Raw genomic sequence first — 24,289 nt, 5'->3', positions numbered from 1 at the left:
CCCTAATTTTCCTCTGGTCATCAATAGCCGAGACACTTCTGGTGACCATAAAATGACGCTGAAAACTTTAAACCGAAATGTTTTCAAAACAAGTAGTTAAATTTGGCTATTGTTTGAAGCTGTGCAAAAAGACAAACCAATGAAAGTTTTGTGCTGTTTACCGATTTGCCTAATTTAATTGGCGGATTATTTTGCACATTAATAGAAGTTTTAAAGAGTCTTTTAATGGCGATGTTTTGGTTGCATCGTAAAAGCTTCAAAAAACGGCGACAGTTGAGAAAATTGCCAAGGGCCTCAAGCTACTGAAATCCTTTTGGAAAATTATTTTCTCGATTCCTGATCGATTGAAGGATAATAAGCAAGTGCCCAATCAGCGCAAAAATAAAAGCCAATAAATTTCAGTGAAGTGCCATTAAAATGGAAAATAATAAACCAAATCCTATTTGCAATGTTCTAATAAACGAATAATATTTATTCTAGAAAATAATCTTTGCCCTTCACGTACAGAGATCGCTTAGGAATGAATAAGCAATCTTAAAAAATGCAGTTACATTATGAAAGTGTCTTGTTGAAACGTGTAAAATATTCTATTCTACTTCAAACTACTAATTCTTACAGGCACGCATTGACAGTCAAGCCGAGCAAGTAAAAACCATCAAAGAAGTGTTGGCGAATGCAGTTCGTTCCAAAGGAGACCAGGTAATTACAGCCTTCCAGACATTCGATAACGTAGTAGTATCAGATAGCATAGAGATTAGTGAAGTTGTAGAACCAACTGTTGTTGAATGGGAAGGTTCGAATCTTACAATGGAAGAGTATAAGAAGGGTACCGAAAGACTGGAGAAGGAGATAGAAGACCTGGAGCAATTGATAACCGAAATCGAAAGAATTATTCCAGGTAATATTTCATAAAATTTTTAGGTTTCTAATGAAATTTTAAGCTTTTTAATTAAATTGATTTTTAGCCTTTGAATTAAGTTAATTTTATGAAATTTATTTACTTTAGCGTTTAAAGTTGACAAATGTAAAAAAAAACTTTAAGGATGTGTTTCTATGGCGGTTTTTGAAATTTTGTATGTACCTGGGGCATTTATCAGAAACTAGAGTTGAAATCTAAGGAACGCATTTTTTAAATCAATATTTCTAGTAAAGAATTAGTTACTTCAAGTTGAATAGCTTAAACTAGATTTATGGATACAGTAAAACTTGTGTAAATTGACCGATTGGGTGGTCATCTTAGTTCGAATACGGTGTACATTAACTCTGTATTTGACAAAATTGATCTAAGATAGGTAGCCTGCTTTATGGGCATTTATACATTTACAGTCGGGTATTCCGAGCTTTGAATTGAACCTCCTCCCCCCCCCCCCCACTTCTCGCCAACGGGTAACGAACAGTTTGTAATATGTTTTGAAATAGGTTTCAGAAGTTAAAATGAGTGGGTAACAGTAATTTCCTTCAATAAAATTCCGAAAAATGACAATTTTGTTCGCCAACCGTTCAGACATGTTATATGACTGGATTTCTGATTCCCATTTCGCCCCTCCCTCAAATAAAAATAAAACTTGCGATAGAACCATAATCGTTTTCTCAAGTTCTTCCTTAAATATTAACATTTGTCAACAAAAAGGTTTTCACTGTCGCGTATCACTGTCTGCAATTTTTAACGAAGTAACTTTTGCTTACGTATTAATGTACTGATTAGAGGTGGACAGTGTCGTTCTTTTTGATGATCCGTTCATCAGAGGATCGTTCATTCAACTCGTTTATTTGAAAGACTTCGTTCATTTAAAGTTTCGTGTGATCTCTCTGCACGACATTCGAAATGTTTCATTAGCCGAGTAATATTCTTTTAAATTTTTATTTTTCCTTCAAAGTACCTAAGAAAATAAGCCTATTAAAAATGAATCAAATTTTTTTTATTCAGGTTTAGATGTATAAAGCAATTATTCATTTTGTAAGATGTTTCTCAGTTGCCGAATGGTAAGATATGTTTTCCATTCCAAAAATCGCAGTTACCTTTTCAGCATATCATGAAAATTTAATCATAAGTCATGAAATTTTTACAGCTACAGCACTGTTTATATATACAGTGCCTACTAATTATATTACCAATAGACCATATATAACGAAAAAAGTAACAAGAAATATATCAGTAGCTCTGCCGAAGTGCTGGATCACATAATTAAAAAAAGCACTCGCCCAAAAATATTAGGGAGCTTCAAAATGGTTATTTATTCCATAGTACCGGTGAGAACAGGAAAAAAACTCCACTTGTAAGCCGCCAAACCAAGTTAAAAATAAAGCCGAACCAAAATAGATGGGCAATTTCCACGGGTAAGTGACTGACATCTTCAGAGCAAAACAGTAAGCATTTTGTAACGTTCAACGCAAAATATACGTTGAGCAAACGATATTTTTACCTGGATTATTGTATTTTTGAGGCTGAATTTAATGCTCTAATTGAATTTTTGAAATATATTTTCGTTGATTTTTAAAAATTTGTTAAACACGGCAACAGACTGGCATTTTAAAAAGTTCAATGTCAGTCAGTGCTTTTGATAATTTTTTTAAAAATCATTCAAAATGTATTTCAAGAATTCAATTATACCATTAAATTTAGCTTAAAAATACAATAATCCAAGATAAAAGAACGTTTGCAGAGTGTATATTTTGCTTTGAATGTTGCAAAATACAGTTTTGCTCTAAAAATGTCAGTTACCTGTGGAATTGCCCAGATGGTAGTTGATAGGGATGTTAGAGATAACAAAAGAATTGACAGAAAAAGGGAAAAAAAATGTTTTTAGAAATAATTTTAACGACAGAAAGCGTGAGAAGGATTTGGTGCGTGAGGCAGGAAGCAGGATGTCCAAACATTTTGTTAGTTGTCCAACGTTACTAATGGATACAGGGGCGTGCACAGAAGTTTTGGGGCCCGTCACAAATGACTCTTACGGGCCCTCGTCCATTGTGTTTACCCCTGCGTTTCAACAGATATTTCATCAACATCGGGCCCCCCTTCAGGCCCGGGCCAAAAGGTGTTCTTTCCCCCGCCTGTGCGCGCCCCTGAATGGATATACTGGAAAATTGCAAATTAACTGCAACAATTCAAGAAAAATGATGAATAAAGCAGAAAGTAAAAAGTTTCGAATGAATATATTATACTGCACTGCAAAAATTAAAATTTGAGATGGTTGAGAGTTAAAAATTTGAAGATGAATGTAATTTTTTAAAAAATGCTATTTTATCACAAGTATCAATACAATGTTCCAAAATGCTCACCGGTAAAAAGAACGGTCGTTCATTTTAAGGATTCGTTCTTTTTGACCCGTTCGTTCTTGAACGACACATCCCTAGTAATGATCCAATTACCTTATGTTATTTACCTTTTAAATTTGAACTTTTATTACAGACGTCGTTCGCGTGGACCAGCCGTCGGTTGTCACTGGACGAAAAATATTCGCTGGAGATATCAGAGGACCATCCATTGTTGCCGTATCTTTAAATTTGGATTCAGCAGCAGGGGTAAACTTGAAGGAAATTCAGAAGGATCTTTACAGGTACTTGTAATGCTGATGCGTACGTACTCTCTATAGCAATTGAAAGGCTTTCTGAGTGGTTTGAGTACAGTCAGATACAGTTTTAAAGAAGTCCGTCACAACGAAATACACTTTAGTAAGTCTCAACTGAAATTATACATACAATGTAAACATTCGTGATATCGATGCAACAAAATTTCGTTACAGCGAAATGATTTCAGTGGCATCTTGCAGTTTCTTAGAAACTGCAAAACTTCTTCAAAACTGAATCCGACTGTGTTGAGTTTTTCTAGAAATAACTTTTTACGAAGTACGATTAGTTGCTTAGTAGTTTATAGCAACTTCTTAAAACACGTAAGCCGCTACGCACATTCAAAAGGAAATCCAGATCAGGTCATGCAGACAGTGCGAAGTTATTTAATATTTTATACTGTCTTACGCATTTTTTCAAAGTGCATATGCTTGCCTTTCAAGTGACAATACTTTTGCGATGGCAACTGAAAGTTGCAATCTGTTTTTCGACCTCAAAAATGCTAAAAAAAACGTAAAAAATGCCACTTTTTGTGACCTTCATTGACCGTGTGTCAATAACTTGCTGCAAATTTAGCATTCATTTTGTAAAATTTGAACCTTCTATCCTTCATAAAGAATTTAGAGGCAAATTGTTCTCAGCAAAAATTGTGGCTCACAGCACGTTCCATGTCTTATAAATCCGCCCAATTTTTGCTGCCGCGCGTTGACCTTTAGGGGTACATAAAAAACTGAACAACTCAACTTCAGAACGAAAAACTCTGGATTTAGGTTTTTATTAAGATAAGTAATGATTGGTAGTTTTTTGAAAAAAATCTGAGATGGCATGAATCGAATCGCCTCATAATGCTAAGTGTGACAGATTCCTGCTCTTAAATCGTCGCAATTTTCTGGTCACTTTCCAACAATTAAAATCGCGCGAAATAAGCAGACGACAGTCTATTACGATTTATCTTTCTTATTTTTCCATTTATCTTACTACTATTATATATGCGAAAGTTCGTCTGTATGGATGTTTGTTACTCTTTCACGCAAAAACTACTGAATGGATTTTGATGAAACTTTACAATAATATAGCTTATGCATCAGAATAACACATAGGGTAGTTTTCGTCAGTTATGGGGGGCAAAACTCCCTTAGGGGGGGCAATAAAACACAATTTTCGTATAAATTCTCTAATATGGGGATGAAAAAATATTTGCACATATTAACATTATATGTCCATCGAAAGCTCTGATTTTTTGCTGAAGATGGCACCTGTTCGAAATTTCTAAGTAGAGTAAAAAAAACGAGTTATAAGCTTTTTAGTTCCATGTTCCAAGGCTTTCCTCAACTCAATACAATATTTAGTGTACCATCTCAACTCCCTGTCGATAGCGACTATTGTTGTATTGTTGACTATCTTTGCTTTTCGTGACTGTTCAAGGCTTTTCTCAAGTCAAATCTTGAAGTAAGATTTTTGCACAAGATTGGCAAATAATACATGGATTTAGCTGAATATTTTCCATTTTAATGCAACTTTGAGGCAATTGATGGGGTTTTTATTTATTTGTGTTGACTGGGTATTTAATCGATCAGCAGGAATCTAGCTTAACGTTTTTTGTGGAATCATTTCAATAGCTAGGGCATAAGGCATTTTTTTTTCAACTGTCGCTGTTTTTGAAGCTAAAGACTATGCAATACTCACCACTACGCATACTCTCAATTTTCACCATGTAACCAAATATCGCCATTACTTTAATATTTCTTTCTTTAAATTTGTTAACACGTAAAATAATTCACAAACTAAATTAAGCAAATCCATAAACAGCACAAAAACTTCCATTAATTTTTCTTTGCACACAATTTCAAACAATTGCCAAATTTTTACTATTTATTGGAAACATTTCGGGTAGCATCATTTTATAATCACCAGAAGTATCTCTGGCGACTATCTCTTCGATGGAAATTAGTAACATACAGTTTTACAAAGTATGAGGAGGAGTATCATTTAAGGTATCCCAAAACGATTAACGCAAATTTAATAACATTTTAAATCACAGTAAGGGATTACGGGCTGCTACACTTTTTAAAAGTTTGTACTTCAATAGCAATATAGAAAAGGTTTTAGACTATGTTAAAAAAGAAAGAAAAAAAGATGAATCTTCTTAACCAAGTGAAGTTTAATTTTATATTTTGGAAATTCCTCAAATTTGTATATGTTTAAATATCATTTCTAAAAGAGTACTATTTCGTTCTTTATACTTATTGCCATTTTACTTTTATGGGTAAGGAAGAAGCTCTATTTTTAATCACGTCAAAGCCGTGTGTTTTGAGTTATTTCTGTTACAGCAGAGAACGAATAAAAGTAGCGATTGTTTCTCATAATTATTACAGACCCAGACAACGCCGGGTATTTTGGCTACGTACAACTATAAAGCTATTTTTATTGAAAAAAAATCAGCCCCCCATGGAGCAATCGGCATCAAAATCGAACCAACGCCTGTTTACATATGGATTGATATTTATTTCAAATTTCAGCCAGAACGTAGCATTACTTCTTGAGATATATGGCAGTCACAATGGAAAACAAAGAACGTTCAATTGCGCCACCCCCTTTTCAGTTATTGACGCCAAAATACAATCAGCTCTTATACTCTCCAAGGGTTACGTGTCGATAAATTTTTTTTGTTTGATTCCGTTCATTATTTCTTGAGATACAGTAGTCGCAATTGACGACAAAAAAAAGTTGTATAGCTCAACCCCCGTTTGAGTTATTGACACCAAAATTGAATCAGCACCTGTACCTGTTAGGGGCAACATTTGGACCGAATTTTGTTTGATTCCGAGAATTACTTCCTGGGGAATAGCAAGCACGCATAACTCAAACGTCCCATTGCTCCACCCCCCTTGGAGGAATTTGCACCAAAGAGAAATGGGGACAAGTTCACGTAGGTGCGCATGTGTACCAAATTTCGTGCGATTTCATGCAGTAGTTTTTGCTGTAGAGCGACCACAAAAAGCTGGTCGCATTCAGTCATTTTCCAAAAATGGTCGAAATGGACTCGGCACACCTCAAAACATTCGAATCCTTCGAAATTCGAAAATTTGCAAGAGTCCAATACTTTTTCTATATATTAGATGTAGAAGAAAATAGACATTTTGCAGTTTTCTTAAAGTATTTCCACTTATTGATGAACAACGGGAACAGCGCGCAAAGGGATTTTTTAAGTGGAATTTTAAAAAAATGCAGGAATTTCACAATACCTTGCCCTAAACCCTGTAAACGTGTTAATCTTTTCACTCTTTCGGAATTTTTTTGATGCTGTTCAAGTTCCAAGACTTCTTACCGTTCGTGCAGTAATATTTACTGAAAATAAGAACTACTAACAATCGGACTTTTTGTCCGAGAAGTCGATTACATACTTAAGTTTTGAAACTAAGTTATGAAGTTTTTCCATATTGGAGAAAAATGGTCGCAATATTCTTTTAATTGCGGTTGTAACTAATAAAAATAAAACACTCGGTTTAAAATATATATTTCAATTTTTTTTACCAACATTTATTCAATGCTTATGTTATTAAAACGCGTAGGCAGTACATTGCCAACTTATTTTTGCGTTTCTTTTTAGATTGGATAAACCAAATCAAATAAAGGGAATACTCTCCTTTGAGCAACCATTGACGGTTTTAGGAAACTTGGATGTTGAGGGAACTGTGAATGGAATTGATATCAGTGAAGATGTAATGACTACCAACACGAAGCAAACATCAACAGGTTACTTGCTTTCAGTATCATTTTTGATTATACTAATTTAAGCGTTTATGCTTACCTTCGTAATACTATTATTGAAATTCTATGCAGCGTTGATATTCCCTTTTCTTTTGCTTCGAAACTTCACTTTATTTCTGAATGAAAAAAAAATCCAATTTACCGTACAAACTTTCAGTGTGATGACTTGAATTTGGAAAATATCACGAATTCTAGTTTTAACTGAATGCAAAATGAAACAATGCTCGATTCTAAAAATATTTAACTTTCATGGATTAAAATTTTTCTCTAAAATTTATCAAACCATGTGGTAAGACTATTCCTTCATATTAGTAAAAAATGCAATGATTTAGGAAAGATTCCATTTACACCTTTCGCCCGAAACTAGTTGCTATATTTGAACACTTCTACCAACGCAATAGAAGTTTGTACGGACTATTGATACTGATGATTTTATAATATTTTCAAATATTTCAGAATGCTATGCTTTCAATCAACGTTTAATTGCCAAGCATTCTTTCTAGTTATAGGCATAATCGAGATCTTTTGATAATCGAGATCTCGGGAATAGTGTCTGATAATCAAGCTATTGATAATCGAGATCTTTTAAAATTGAAAACTCGTGCGATTGACTTCTCGATCTTCTGACTCGAGTACTCGAGCGATTGACTTCTAGATATTCCGAATCGAGATCTCGAGACGTTTGAATCGAGTTCTCGGCCTGTATCTAGACTTCCTGAGTTTTCCGGAATCAAGTTTATGCCCTCTAAGGGTGTCCAATGTCTATGGCTCAGATTACGCCAATAAAACTTTAATGAGGGGGGGGGGAGCTCTGGTCCTAGGAGTTACTCCGTAATATTTGAGAGGGTGCGCCATTGCTCTTGAGGGTTTGGGGGAGTGAGCAACAATGACTTCTAGAACAGTCGACTTCTCGAATTATTTCTGTAGGGTTGCGCACGAGGGGAAGGGGTACCATCAAACTCGTAACTTAGGGGGTCAGGAAAGGATAATTAATCCCTTACCCCGGGTTTTTTAAATTGTACTGACACATATGTGGGTGTAGGCTTTATAATTAGTATAATATGCACTGAGAACATAAATTATTTTATCCACCCCCTCCCCTCTCCTGGAAAATTTGAAATAACGGGCCTAAGTGTCATGCCGCGTACTTCTATCACTGCAATTTTGAGGGCCGGCCCGTCATTTTGGGATACCAGAGGGGTCAATTCCCTCCCCGGCTTTGAAAATTAATGTTTTTTAGTGTACAAAAACGTGCTTTTTGTAGTTTTTCGTCAAATTTTGCACTGGGTACATATCCTTTGCCCCCTCCCCTTTCCCAAACCTCACCCTGGATGGACCTGTTTAGGGGGTCAATTTGGTAGGTTTTTGTCTCTTTTTAAGGGGAAGGGTTTCAATCCCCTTAGAGGGATGTAGGGTTGAACATTTTCAGAATAAAGTCGACTTTGACAGGGGTGCCCACTAATAAAAAAGAGGGGGCATGGCACAGCCTGTGCCACTAAAATGTTTAAGAGTTGATTTTGTGACTTTTTTAATATCAATTTTTGGAGGGGGCGGGGACTGTTTTCCTAGATGGATGCTTCGTAACGTTTGAGAGGGTGCGTCATCGCCCTGTGGGGTGGAGAGGGGGGACGCCCTCGACTTTTATAACATCGAGTTGTTTTTACAGGGGTACCATCTAGAAGGGGCGACCCATCCTCGCTTTTAGAAATTATTGTTTACATTTAAATAAAGTTTTTGCTGTTAGTAGGAATACTATGCATCGATTATATACCCTCTAACCCCCCCCCCCCCCCAAGTGTATATTTTGAAATATGGGCCTGCGAGTCATGACGCATACGTAGCCACTCATATTTCAATTTACGGTGTTCAATTATCCTCGCTCCCCTCCTTGAAATATTCTATTTTTTACATTCAAATGGAACAAGTTTTTGTTTCCCATGAAATTTTTATGGTAAGTAAGCCTGTTTCAGGGGGGAAATTTAATAGATTTTAGTCTTCATTGGGTGTCTCAACTCTTGAAGGATACAGATTGAACGAGAAATTAATTTCGGCGGCCTTCGTGGGATATATGATTATCAGCTATTGTGATTATTTTGAAAGAAGTTAATAATGTAAACAAGTCGAGGAATCGCTGCTCAGCGCAAAAGGACTCATTTGTTCTTGTTTATAGGTTTTTTGTGTTATTGAGAGTAGAGGAAATTGAAGTGCAGCATATTTATCTGACTAATATAGGAAAGGAGGGTAAAATATTTCTCCCTATATTTGTCAGAGGATTGGGATTCCCGGCGCATTAAAAGTGCAACTTTAAAAAGGAATTGCTTCTTTCCACTAAAAACTGTAGAATTATTGCTTCTTTCTTGGTTCGCTCTTTTTTATTTTTCATTTATTGACCTGGGGGAAAATCTAATAACAGTCTGTGCAGGGAGTGAATTCGAGATGTTTCTGAGTACATAAAGAAGTTTTGATGCTTGTCGTGAGGAACTAACTTTAGCTAACATTTTTTGGCCCATTTTTTAAATTAAAATTACATTATATGCAGATTATTTTTTTCATTCCGTACGTATGACATTTGTAACTATTCTTGTTTGCGTACAATTTGTTTTCGCGTGAGCGTATTCTAATGCTATATTCATTATACTTTTAAAATGTTGACTAGTCGAACATTATTTAATCAACTTAATTTGGAGTCATTCTATTGAGATGCTCAATTTGATTTTTTAAAAACTACTGAAACTGCTTGGGCTGTCAACGGTCAATTTCGAAACTTTAGATCCCGTAGCTTCGCTTAATTTTCCTTGCGTTGGGGATTAAAAGGGGTTAACTGATTACAAAGTTTCTCTAAAAAGCAGATTATTCGATTTTCAAATGATCCGGAAGCGTCGCTTGATAACGAACATTCAACAAGCAATATATTATACAGGGGTGCCCACGAGAGGCTGGGGGGCGGTCCATGGCGCGTACCGCTCCTAAATGAAGTTTTAATGGGGAGGAGTTAACTTGAGAAGGCTTTTGGTCTTGCTTTAGGAGGCCCTTGTTCTGGTGGTTCTCCGCATTTGAAGAGTGAGTTTCCTCGCCCTTGGAAAGATGGGCACCCCTGTATTATAAACACGCATCGTTTAAACGTTTCATACACGTTTTATCATGGTTGGCACAGCGTAACAATCGTTTTAAAACGTTTACTGAACGAATTGTGCTATCTGGTTAACCCCATTCAAAAGAAGTACTCGAGAAGCACTTATTCGGTTCTAAATTCATATAGAATGACATTGATGTCCATTCGTTCTTGTGAGTAATGGGGCCCCTCTTGTGACAATCACCTTCCCCCTCCAAGTACAATAGTCCCAAAATGAGCAAAAAACCCTCAAAAATTTTAATTACCCGGTTTGGACCATGACGTTTCCCTCCTCGCGAGCACCTCTACGAATGACTCACTCGAAAAGTTAACCACTCTGGAGTTCAATTTCTCAGGGTCACAGCCGAGGGGGGGGGGTGCATAGGCGGAAGGGGTCCCTTCCGATTTTTAGCTAAAGTGTTTCCACTTTTTAGTTTAAATATATTTGTCATATAAACTCTGAAGTTCAAACTAATGTTTCCAATCCGGATCCCGCATGATATTTCGCGGGATTAATCTCACGGGATTTCCAGTCCCTCAAAGATTTTCCATGCAAATCTTCAACTTCTCCGCCCATAAAACGAAGTTTGAATCGCCTTTTTCGTATTTCTGCAAAAAGAGAAAGTAAACCTTTGTGTCTCATATGGTTAACGATGTATTTACCATTTAAGAACACAATAAAAATAGAATATATTTTTCTGAGAATAAATAGACATTCCAGTTCGAGAGTTTTGTTTTCATACGTTCAGCGATTCAGTTTTCAAAAAAATTATTAACATTTTCGAAAATAGCCAATTCACTGATCGAGTAACGCACCTAACCTCACCAACAAATAAACTCGTGCCATAGCATGATATGATTATTCGATAACATCTTTTGGCAATGTTTGACATGCAGGGATCCTCTATTCTGACAAGGCTCAACTGGGTCCAGTAACTTAATTGTTTTACTGGTAAGACTGTTATTTTAGTAGACTGAAGAAACGAAAAAGTGGCTAACAATGAACTCTATCTATTGGAGTTGAGGGTTCATCCACTGGAGCTAGGGGTTAAAATTTCAGCTATCAAAGTTTCACCAAACAGGCAATTGCTTCGTTCAAATATAGGAGCAATATTCACCATACCTTGACAGGCTATTTTCTAGTAAGAAAAAAAAAATCTATTTTATAAGGTCATGAAGTTTATGGGGATCGGAACACACAACCCATGCCCTCCATTAACCCGCTCATATGATAATTCCTTAGTTTTCGGTCGAAAATATATCGTTCGATTATTAAGAGATCTCTCGATAGCAGAAAATTCGACACCAAACATTCAATTATAGCCCCCATCAGAATAAAGCACGCAAGAAGCAGTCATTTGATTTTAAAACCAATCCAAATCCCTCAATTTCAAGAGCGATGACACTCCACATATGCAGGGGCGTGCACGGAAATTTCGGGGCTCGTCACAAATGACTTTGACGGGACCCCTCTACATTGTTTACCTCACGTCCCTAACATATTTCATCTCATTTTAAAAATCTCGGGTCCCTTCAGGCTCGGGTCCATGCCAACAGGTGTCCCTTCTCTCCCCCTCATCCTGTGCACGCCTCTGCACGTATGGAGTTTTGCCCCCAAGAGCGCTACCCCGAAAAGAAACAAAATCTGAAAATTACAATCCCACTTTTTGCGTCTTAACTCCCTCTCCTTGTTGTCATCAACTGCGGAAGAATTACACGAGAACTAGACCACTTGCTTCATTGAGGAATAAATAAATACCTTTGTGCCAAGAAGTAACAGGAAATAACCAAATAGCACAAATGTACAGACTACTAGACACGTGTCTCGGGATTCATTACACAATGGTGTAGCTGAAGTGGACGTAAGGGGGAAGAGGTCCCCTCAGGTTTTAACTAAAGTATTCCCCATTTTTACATGAAATATAATTGTAGTTTCAGTACCCCTCAAGTTAGAACCTTATTAGCGTCCCCCAACCTCTGCGTCCACCACAGGGACACACAACCCAAGTCACTCATTGAGCCGTCCATGCGTTCATTCGTTGACGTCTTTGTATAATTTAGTCAAGAATTGCTCGTTTAAAGATATTCGCAACTCCAACAAACTATAGGGGTCGCTGCAGCCACTGTTTAATGGCGGATGAAAAAGGTAAAACAAACTCACGCCGTAACCTATAAATTGCTTCTAAGCTTAGTAAATGCAAATTTTTGTTCGTATGTATTTTTTTGTTCACTCTTTTGAAAAGATTTTTTAATGTCTTTTGGTTATTCTGACCCATGTAGAAAGAGATGAGAAATTAAAAAGTATTACGAAAGTAAGAAATTAATGCAGAGCACACAGTAAGTTGTTCTGAAGCAGCCATTATCGCGATGTTGAATTCTAGATTCATAAATTTTTTGGTTCACTTCGAACAACATTTTCATTTTTTACTTTTTCTATACATTGGTATTATGTCCGGTTTCGTGACATTTCCGGCATTTGACATTTTTGTCACATAGTGCGCATATACGTAACCTTAAGACTGTCAAGAGTCAAGTTTAATACTCTATGACTATACGATTGAATATCAAAAGAAGGAAGAATTTTTTTGTTCTAACTGGCGCAAATTGTTTTATGTAATTGAGTTATTTCTTCAAATCGCTTTATTTTAATTCTCGCTGTTTCATATGTTTCTATTTCTCAACTGAATGATAAAATTCTGTCATGCTATGCTGTGTAAATCATCTACAAAATGATCGCGGATATATAGTGGCAGTTCTGTTTTAAATCTTCATACATTTAGTTCATTCGTCATGGAAATGAATTAACTGATAAGCGAAATCTTGTCAAGATCTTTCACACAATACTAAAATAAAAAATTATTAAATAAAAACAAAAAACCAGACTGCGAAAAAAACTAAAGAAAAATGTATAAGCCCAGTAATTTAGAACGTTATTAAGTACTACTGAATAACTACACGGTTGAAATAGTTTTATAACCGTACACAGATAAGACAAAACATAAATTCAAAAGCAGAATAGAAGGATCAACAGTCGAGGCCCATTCCTTTCTGATTCAACGAACCCCGTAAAATTTGAATGAGCCCCGACTGTTGATCCTTCTATTCTGCTTTTGAATTTATGATTTGTCTTATCTGTGTACGGTTACAAAACTATTTCAACGGTGTAGTTATTCAGTAGTACTTAATAACATTCTAAACTACTCGGCTTATACATTTTTCCTTTTAGTTTTGGTTTTTCGCAGTCGGCTTTTTTATTTTTATTTAATTTTTTGACACTTTTTAGTTAATTTTCATTGAGTTAGTTATTATGATTACGATACGGTACATTTCGCTATCTTGCCATTTCATTGAGAAAGTTTGTTTGTATCGTGGGGTCTATTAAGTAACTTGCGGTGGTCTAAACTTCTGATAATTAGTCCCTCTAGGGACCTAACTCCGCTTAAAGCTACATGTGCTTGACCTTCGGTAAAAATGCGCAAACTTAAGTCAACCACAGCACAGCTATATAAACAGCCTGTATAACTCATGATGACGCGAAATCGGAAATGTCCCGTCTGTCAAATCTTTCTCGCAAAATTAAAAAAACCTGTCGAGAAAGTACACGTCGCGAAACTCAGTCCCTTGAATCAAGGCAAAAAAAAAAATGACACATGTTAGTGATGAAAATCGAATTAGTAGACATTCTTTTGGTGCTTATTGCACGGGTTTATTTTGATGAGGACTACAATCTGAGTATCTTGCCTTCGTTACGCATAATATACTTTTTATTACAGTACAGAATACAAATAAAGAACACATGAAAGAATTTACATCAGAAAGAGGGGAAAGTACATCCGGAGCGAGGGTGTCTTGACCCACCGCCTCAAGTGGGAGAAGCAATCGCTTAGACCACTCGGTCACTGGAGATCTCAATTAGTAGACTTAGTAAACAAAAAAATCAGGCAGCGAAACCAACCTGCATTTTTTGCACGCAGGTAGCGTGCGACACAGTGTGAAACACCAAACGTGCGCCGATCCCGAACTGACAAAATATGGCAACTGATTGTTGATATAGTGAATTTTGATTACTGTCATGTGTTTAGTGACACTCCCAAGGTTAAGACAAATCGATTGACGTAAGAATTACCAAAATTGGTCAAGGCGTTCAGCCTGTAGAACGCCACATAGAAACGGACATACATAGACTTATAAGCACATTAAACTCTGCCTCGCGCACGCGCAGTCGGGTAAAAATAAGCCTAAACAAATTTTTGGCGAAACTCTTCCACCGATATTGGTAACTTTTGCAGGGCAATAAAGTAAAGTTGGCGCACTATTTTAGGGATAAAAATTCAAAGTTTGTATTTTTATTGTTCAAATTCTTAACGTTCTTTCTGAATTCTTCAATCCGTTCTGTGATAAATATTTTCAAGAATATTTAATTGCATACTGTCCATTTCAGTTAGTTGCTGAAAGAAAAGTTTATTTAAATAAATTATTTGGAATTAAGGAAACAGTAATTTTTCAGTATGGCCCTAATGTCCAGCCAATGTTATTAAGTCTGCTTTTTTTCATCGAAATGAAAAACTAATATAAATTCAAATTCACTCAGAACAAGATAATTAATATGTACTCAGTTTTTTAGCAGATATTTTTGCTGTTACGCTGTTGCTGATGACGACTCCAAATGATGAATCACGCAAATAAAAAATACACATAACAAACTGCTTGTTTTGCCCAAAATGGTACACGCGGAACGCAATGTTTTACCTTTGTCGACAATTTTATAAATTACCGCAAGGTAGCGTGTTCGAGCTCTGGAGTTGCGAAAAAGATAACAGAAAGATCAGTTTGCTTTCTAACAAATTCACGAGTTATTAGATAGAAGACAGTTTTTTGTCATTCATATTTGAAGAGTCTTTAATAAAACAAAGCGTGGCTTAAAAATGTTCGCGAACAGTGGTTTTTTTGAAACTGATTTGATACTGATACAAGCGGGGGAGGCTAGAATAATGTTTTTGGTTGATAGTGTAGCATCTGGAATTCTAACAATTTTTAAAAAATAAAATAAATCATTCGTTTTAATACTTTGTAATGAAGTATTCGAAGGTAGCAACGAAGTTGGGACAAAATTTTCTATCTAAATGTAGCGACTAATTAAGGACGGAGGTAATACTATTTTATTTGTTGAGTAATAAATAGAAATTAAGAATTAGTATTGAGAGCATAGACGGATTTAAAACTGTCTTTAAAAAAGAAGTCGTCCTGCCCATTCCAGTATTTTGAAACTGATTGATTTATCCTTAATACATTTTGACTATGGGTTCAAAGCATTAATTCTTTGGTTTTTTTGAATGAACTTAAATAACATCAGATACTTAAATACCTCAATTTAAAGTTTTTTTCTCTTTGCTATCTTTGAGAACCATTTCTAAAAATTAATTTTGCAGAAAAAACATCAGTTATCAAGTAATCCAAATTCTTTGTTACCGATTGGTTTCAATGAAACGTTAGTCTTGTTAAAAATGCAATGAAATCACATTATCGCTATCATTAAGTTCCGGTCGAAAAATTGGTTAAAAGAGAAATCTTGTACAGAAATCAGTGCTTTATGTCAGGGATTAATGAACATTTGAAATATTGAAAAATTTTAGTTAATGTGGAATCTTAGTTTAATAAGTTGTAAGTGTGCTTTATTTCAAGATTTTAATGCTCTATTTCGTCAAGTCTTTAAAGGCGTTCCATCCTTGAATAATGTCATATATACTTAAGTTCTAAACTTTTAAGGCTTAGAACGTATTTAACTTTTCTATTGCAGCTGATATGACATTCCTTAACAAGGTAATTATAAATGGAAATCTGGACATCGAAGGAAAACTGAACGGAATCGACATTGGAAAAGAAGTTGTGACTCTTCACGGAAACCATCGCATCACTGGGACTAAGAGCTTCTTAAATGGAATAATTGCCGACCAAATAGACACGAAACTACTGGATGGAATTGATCTAGACTATTTGAAAGCAAATGCTTTTACAGTGAGTGGGAATCAAACGGTTCCGGGACTGAAAACCTTTACTGGAGGCGTTGTAGCAAATGACATAACGTTGCTTGGCAAACTGAATGGTTTTGACGTAACTGAATTGGCGAATAGTGTAGTAAGAGTTGACCAACCTGCCGTTATTACAGGTAAGTGCCTAAAATATTTTTTTTAATAAATGATTTTTTCTTAACTAGAATTATGCGAATCATTATTTATATGATGTTATTTTAAAATCTAACAAACAGTAGACATTTAAATAGGTGATTTTTAGAAAAGTTACTTTTATTTCGTTAAGGCGGGAATGTTATACTTTTAGCATAAGTTGAAACTCTTGGTTTTCTAGTGCCGATGTCATATCGACTGCCCCAAGGACTACATTTACGCATGTGATAGGAGTCCCTTATCTTTTTAATCGCTTGTTTAAGCGTTACTTCTGAGGCACGTTCATGAGTACACATTATTTTTTTTTAGTTACTAAAAATAGATTTAATTGACGTACAAGGAAGTCTTATGGTGTCCACGTTATTTGTTCAATAAATTGCATTCTTAACCCTTTGAGTCTGCGACTTCGTTTGAGTCCACTTTCCCGTTTTTTACAGCCGACTTTACACCGAAACATTGTTTACTGAATCTTCCTGCTCTTAGTTCAGTAATTTTATGTTTGAACCTCAGAGTTAAACCAATTATTTTGTTGCTTCCATTTAAAGCACTGCGGGCATTGCGAACGACATGAAATGTTTTGCGTATCACCAAAAATATTGGGGGGGGGGGAGGTCCCATAGATCTACAGCTCCTCATCCCCCTGCCCATAGCATAGTCGGAATTTCGGGTTTTTCGCGTTTATTGGATTCAGTGCTACCCTATTGTAAGCTCAGTATCTTGCTTTATGAAATGTATATTTATAGTGTTCAAAATCTTTTGATACTGAACAAAATTAGGATATTCTCGAAATTTAATGCCAGTTTTGTGGAACAATTAGACAGCATATTGAGATACTCGAACATAAAAAAACAAATTTCTTATTTAATACTCAACGTTTGTCTTGATTTACAAGAAACTTTCATATTTTTACGATTTTTTCCTTCCGTTTTCTGTATACATAAATGGCTACTTCTGTATGTATGTCCAGGGTAAGCTTCAAAACTACTGGACTGATTTTAACCATTTTTCACCACATAGCTACATTATCAGGAAGCTACATAGGCTATAATTTATTTCTAAAAAACTTAGTGTAAAAAAGTTACGATGGGAAACAAGTAATTTTATGTAATTTCCCCATTAAATGATCAAATATAAAACCTATTGTTACAAAACTTCGTAGCCTCACAACAACAATATTAATCTTACTACTATTATATATGCGAAAGTTTGTCTGTATGGATGTTTGTTACTCTTTCACGCAAAAACTACTGAACGGATTTTGAAACTTTACAATAATATAGCTTATGCATCAGAATAACACATAGGGTAGTTTTTGTCCCGTTATGGGGGGCAAAACCCCCTTAGGGGGGGGCAATAAAACACAATTTTTGTATAAATTCTCTAATATTGGGGTGAAAAAATACTTGCACATATTTACATTATATGTCAATCGAAAGCTCTGATTTTTCTGCTGAAGATGGTACCTGTTCGAAATTTGTAAGTAGAATAAAAAACGAGTTATGAGCTTTTTAGTTACATGTCCGAAGGCTTTCCTCAACTCAATACAGTATTTAGTGTATCATCTCAACTCCCTGACGATAGCGACAATTGTTGTATTGTTGACTATCTTTGCTTTTCGTGACTGTTCAAGGCTTTTCTCAAGTCAAATCTTGAAGTAAGATTTTTGCACAAGATTGGCAAATAATACATGATTTGGCTGATCATTTTTCACTTAAACGGAACTTCAATGTTAATGGTTTTTATTATTATTTATGCTGATTGAACACTTACTCATTATCCAATCAACCAGCAGAAATATCGCCAAAATTTTTGCAGAAAGATTTCCGTAGCTGATGCATTTGGCAGTTTTTTCAACGTTGCTGTTTTTGAAGCCGAAGACTATGTCATAATGTTTCTCAGCTTTCACCATGTAAACAAAATATCGCCAATCAAAGAATTTTCAAAAGACTTTTTTTTTACTATGTTAAAAAATCCAGCAACTAAATTAGGCAAATCCATAAATAGCACAAAAACTTCCATTAATTTTCCTTTTTTGCACAATTTCAAACAATCACCAAATTTTACTACTTATTTTGGAAACATTTCGGATGAAACTCTTTAGCGCCATTTTATGGTGACCAAAAGTATCTCAGCATCTGGCGACGATATCTCTGTAACGAAAATTAATATCATATCGTTTTACAAAGTAAGGAAAGAATGGGGGAGCATCATCGAAGGTACCCCAAAATGACTTTCGCAAATTCGGTAAAATCGCACCAAGAGCCCACAATGATTGAAATTTCCCAAAATAACTAAAGCAAGTATAAAAGGATTACGAGCGCAGCTACTTTTTTTAATCACTTCGCACTTCATTAGCCATACAGAGAAGGTTTTAGACTCCATGTTAAAAAAAAAGTATCAACAGATTAATCTTTTTAAACATGAGAAGATTAATTTCATGTTTTGGAAATTTGTATATGCTTAAATATAGTGCTTTCGTTTCTAAATCAATACTATTTTATTCTTTATACTTATTGTTATTTTAGTTATATGGGTAAGAAAGAAACTCGATTTTTAATCATGTCAAAAAGATGTGTTTTAAATTCTTTCACTTAAAACAGAAAACAAAAGCAAGTAACGATTTTTTCTCATAATTATTACTGACCCAGGCAACGTCGGGTATTTTTGCTAGTAGTAATCATAATTTTGAATCGGGACTTCTCTGGAGCAAGCATGAAATTTATTGCTTTCTTAGGAATTTTATCCTCATCTATGCCGATAGTCCATAACTGAACTAAGTCAAGACAATTGGTTTTGGCAACAGTTGGAAAATAGAAATGTTTATTGTCTAAAATTGCACAGGCCTGCAAACATCGGGTCATGCAAAAGTGATTGTACGGTAATGAGTGATTTTTATTCTATTGGGTGCGCTGATTTCAACTAAATCCATTTCTCTCAATCACATAAGAGATTTTCACCAATTGGGCTTTAACATATAGGCAGAAAAGGTTTTTTCCCATTCTGAGAGTCTTTTCAAAAAATGTGTAAGTTTTTACTTAAAAACGATTTTAGGCATCAAACATACAACTGGAAATCGGTTACGAAGTATTCATATTAATTTCATAAAGATAAGAACATTGTAATAATTAATCAACGATTCAATTATAACGTAAGGAAGTCTTTTAAACTGGAGCTGTTTTTGCAGCCAGACTACGTAATAAGGATTCTAGGCTTTCGTTTCACCACGAAACAAAATTATCGCAATTAAAAGAATCTTTAAAATTTTGTTAAAATGTAAAATAATCTAAATTAGACAAATCTATAAACAGCACAAAAACTTCGGTTTGTCTTTGTGCACAATTTCAAACACTGGCCAAGTTTTACTACTTATTTCGGAAGAAAATGTTAGCATCATTTTATGGTCACCAAAAATATCAGTATTTGGCGACAATATCTCTTTGACGAAAATTAGTAACAGACAATTTTATTAAATAAGGAAGGGGAGCATTATCCAATGTATCCCAAAACGACTAAATTTTGTAACATTTTAAATCGCACCAAAAACTTACAGTAATTAATTTCCCAAAATTTACTAAAGGAAGTTTTGTTAGATTACGGGCAGCTAAATTTCTTAAAACCGTTTGTATTTCAATAGTCATACAGAAAAAGTTTTAGACTATGTTCAAAAAAAGAAATATTAGCTAAAATCTTTTTAAACAAATAAAGTTTCATATTTTGTAAATTCTTCAAATTTTTATATGCTTAAATGTCAAACTTTAGTTTTTAACTGAATACTATTTTGTTCTTTATACTTATTGCTATTTTACTTTTATGGGTAAGTAAGAAACTGTTTTTAAACATGTCAAAGTAGTTTGTTTTGAGCTCTTTCCGTTAAAACAGAAAACGAATGCAAGTAGCGATTGTTTCTCACAATTATTACCGACCCAGGCAACGCAGAGTATTTTTGCTAGTACGGAAATAATTTGTCAAAAGTATCTATTTAAAATATGAATGATTTTTCATTTGTTCTACGTTCAATAATTTACCTTTATTCCAGGTCACAAGACTTTCTCAGATGACGTAATTATAGATGGAGATCTAAATGTAATGGGTAAAATAAATGGTTTAAAGTTACCCGAAGACTTATTCCTGACAGATGTGTCACAAGTTGTTTCGGGCCCAAAATCTTTCCTAGGTACAGTCACCGCTTATGACGTGTCAGTAAGTGGTAAAGTGGATGGTCTAAGTATTCCTGATGACATAGTGACTCTTTCAAAAGATGAAACAATTTCTAGCACTCTGTATTTCATGGATGGCATCAGTGTCGAGAAAAATATCATCGTTGAAAACTTAGTTGATGGAGTAGACATATCTGAAGTTGCCAAGGAAGCATTAAAAATAAACGAGACAAACCAGTTTAAGGACGCAGTGTTCTTTGGACCAGTAACCATCAATGGAGACCTAGACGTTGGAGGCTTGGTTAATAAAGTAAATTTGCAGGAAACCGTGCGAGACATTGTTTATAAAGATGAATATCCGATTGTTATTAAGTCTGAGAAATACTTCCAGCAAGTTGCAGCCGATAGTGTGAAAGTGCAAAGTTTCATAAACGGATTCAACATCGAGAAAGACTTTATGCGTGTCCATGGAGATCAAATAATCAATGGTAAGTGGTGACTGTTTCTAATCCAAGGACTCAAATTTGTTTGGAGCAGCACCGATATGCAACTCTTTAAGGATGTTTTATATAACTTCTGAATTTTGCAGTCTGTAATCGGTGGTAATGCATCTAATTTTAAAGATTGAATTCTTGTTGGTATAACTGATATACCCCACCAAAAATTACGCGCCAAATCTGGCACTCCCTACGGCTATTTTAGGGTTGCTGTTTCTTATTTTGGTGTTGCCAATTTAGGTTTTTTTCAGCTTTTAGGTTTTTGCTGTTGCCAAATTTAGTATTTTCTTGTATTTTGTACAATTTTTTGAGTGATTTTCAAGTGAGTTGAAAGTTTTGTGGCAACAATTTTTGGATTTCATATATGTTTTAGCGCCATTTCATTCATTCGCCATTTCTTTGTGAAGTGATCTAGGAAATTCTGACTTGCTGTATTTTGCCGCAAATCTGGTTGTATTTTCCAATTATATTTTTTTCCATTAATTATTTTTATCTTTTAGCTTTCAATATGCCTACTGTATATAGTGTTGTTGAAAACCAGGTATTTTGCGCCAACGCCAAAAACAGGTATTTTGCTTGGCGAGGAAAAAAGTCGCCAAATTTCCGATTTGGGGGGGTATATCAAAGTAGTTCCTTCTTGTTTATCTATGCGGCATACTCCCCATTCTCAAAAAAGAATTATTCTTTATTTTTTGATGGCCCATCTAGATCGTGATATATGCTTCATTAAAAAACTCGCAGCTAAGAAGTCTGTTTTTCTCTTAGTTTTAAAACATTTTCTCATTTTAAAAATTAAGTGAAATTTTTTGATCACATTTCTTAGATTCAATAGCTAATCGTTATTTTTACCACCAAGATATCATTATTTTAAATGCTACTTTCTTTGTGTTAGAATTATTCCCTTAATATTTTCAAAAAGATCAGATTCAATACATTAAAAAAAAATTATTTTTACAAGCGATACAGCTGTAAATCTTTTCCTTCAATAATGTACTGATTAGTTTGATAATTCTTTCAAGTAGTATTGAAATAAGTGCCAAAACTCAGATGGATTTGAACAGAGAAACAAATGTTGCTAGGTACGGTACATTCTGATCATTTGGTTAGGAAAACCTAAAGCACCGATCCGGTCACATGGTATGTGTTACAGCTGAAAACGTGGCAATCACATTACCTCATTACGAATTGTTATAAGAAATTATGTAACCAAATTTTATCTGTAATTTTGAACCAGAATTCTATGAATTTACAAATATATTCAATCATTAAGTCTAAGTGGTATTGCACGGTATGGTACAAGTGGAGAATTAACATGCCACAGAATTAAATATTTTAAGCATTTGTTGTTATGCGACATTATGTGCGTGTTCTTTTTACTAAAGTTTTCGATGTTCCAGATTGTCTTGAGTTTGAAGTTAATGAACAAAAATAAGATCTCTAATTCTAAAAGAAAGGTTGGTTCTAATACCTCTGAAGTTTTCACTCATTTGAAATAATTTTAAAATATTAAATGAGTATTTCATAAGGATTTTAACAAACTAAAAATTTTTAATTTTTTTAGTTTAAAAAAATACGGTTTGTTAAACTCGGCATCAATTTACCTTTAGTCTTAAATCAGATTACTTTTAATAATGCCATCCCGAAACATTTTTTGTAAATGGTACTATGTGCTTAAGAGTTTTCTCTTTTACTTTGCTTAGAAAATTTAAACTTTAATTTACAACATTCAACGTTAAGAGTTAAGATATAAATATCTTTATCGAGGTAAAAAATTACAAATTGCGTTTTTTTTTTTTTTTGTGCTGTTTTAACGTTTCTGATTTAAATTTATTCAAACGCCAGATGAATCTTTTAAACGTCGACTTAAATGTTAAAATATAGAGCTTCAATTTTCTAATGATTAAAAAATCGTAAATTTATGTCTGCTCAAGAACTTAATCGAATTCAAATGAAATTTTTTATTAATGTATACTCTTGCAAAAATAATGCTCACTAATATGTTACCCTTTCTAGGCACAAAGATTTTCAAAAAGCCTGTTATCTTCAACACAGTTTTTATTGGTAAGCATTTGGATATATTGCCTATACTCCGTGATTTTTTTTTCGCTTTAACATCTTCAGACATTTTAAAGTATAGAAGCAGCACCAAATTTTGAGCTAGCTCCTGAATTTGTCACTAAATGCAATTCTACCTTCTTTACTAATAAAGCTGAATGTATCTCTGTCTGGATTTCTGAGACGCGTAGAACGCCTATACCGTTTGGCAGATTCTCATGAAACTTGAATACATCATGATACTTGCTACAAACAGAATTAGTTTGTAGCATGGGGTGTGCGCCTCGAAACTATTTTTCGAAAATTCGATTTTGTTCTTTTTCTGTTCCAATTAAGAACATTTTTCCCGAGCAAAATTATCATAAAATGGACGAGTAAATTACAAAGTTATCATAACATGGAACCGTAACATGGGCAAGCCAATTGGCGAGAAATTAGTCATCCATTATTTGTAAATATACAGGCGAACCAAAAGACCATTTAATTTTCTACTGCGGGCAAAGCCGTGCGGGTGCCACTAGTCATCTAATAAACCGGCAGTCATAAAAGAAAATAACAGACGTTAATAGGCAAAAGCTTTTCAGGTACTGCAGACAATTGTAAGTTTATGCCTGTTAACGTTTTATTTTAATTTTTGCGACAAAGTACTTAATTCTCACAAATAAGTTTTGTAACTTGTTCATTGCAGTGTGATGAATTGCTGCGCTGAATCTCACTATGTTTAAAATGTATTAAGATAAATGAATTTTTAGTTATGAAATCAAAGCAAAAATGTTGCACCAAATTTGAAGTAATTTAAACTAAAGGTGAATCTTTTTTAAACGTAGACTTAAATGTGAAAAATACAGTTTAGATTTTCAATAGTTAATAAATCGTTAATTAATGAAGGCTCGAGAACTTGATCGAATTGAAGTAATGAACGAAATTTATTGGTTATTGTATACT

General features: G+C 34.6%; 1 protein-coding gene across 1 annotated transcript in view; it reads left to right on the top strand.

Moving 5' to 3' along the window:
* LOC129220104 (uncharacterized) overlaps nucleotides 1-24,289 on the top strand; it is a 68,810-nt gene that overhangs the window by 14,471 nt on the left and 30,050 nt on the right. The window contains exons 8-13 of the mRNA XM_054854445.1: nucleotides 619-898; nucleotides 3,413-3,560; nucleotides 7,181-7,326; nucleotides 16,251-16,619; nucleotides 20,672-21,280; nucleotides 23,303-23,350. Of these exons, the coding sequence (XP_054710420.1) occupies nucleotides 619-898; nucleotides 3,413-3,560; nucleotides 7,181-7,326; nucleotides 16,251-16,619; nucleotides 20,672-21,280; nucleotides 23,303-23,350 (1,600 nt within the window). The remainder of the gene's footprint in view (nucleotides 1-618; nucleotides 899-3,412; nucleotides 3,561-7,180; nucleotides 7,327-16,250; nucleotides 16,620-20,671; nucleotides 21,281-23,302; nucleotides 23,351-24,289) is intronic.

The sequence above is a fragment of the Uloborus diversus genome, chromosome 4 (genome assembly GCF_026930045.1).
Source record: "Uloborus diversus isolate 005 chromosome 4, Udiv.v.3.1, whole genome shotgun sequence".
In the NCBI taxonomy this organism is placed as follows: Eukaryota; Metazoa; Arthropoda; class Arachnida; order Araneae; family Uloboridae; genus Uloborus; species Uloborus diversus.
The sequence above is the reverse complement of the archived record's forward strand: the minus strand, read 5'-3'. Positions and strand labels throughout refer to the sequence as shown.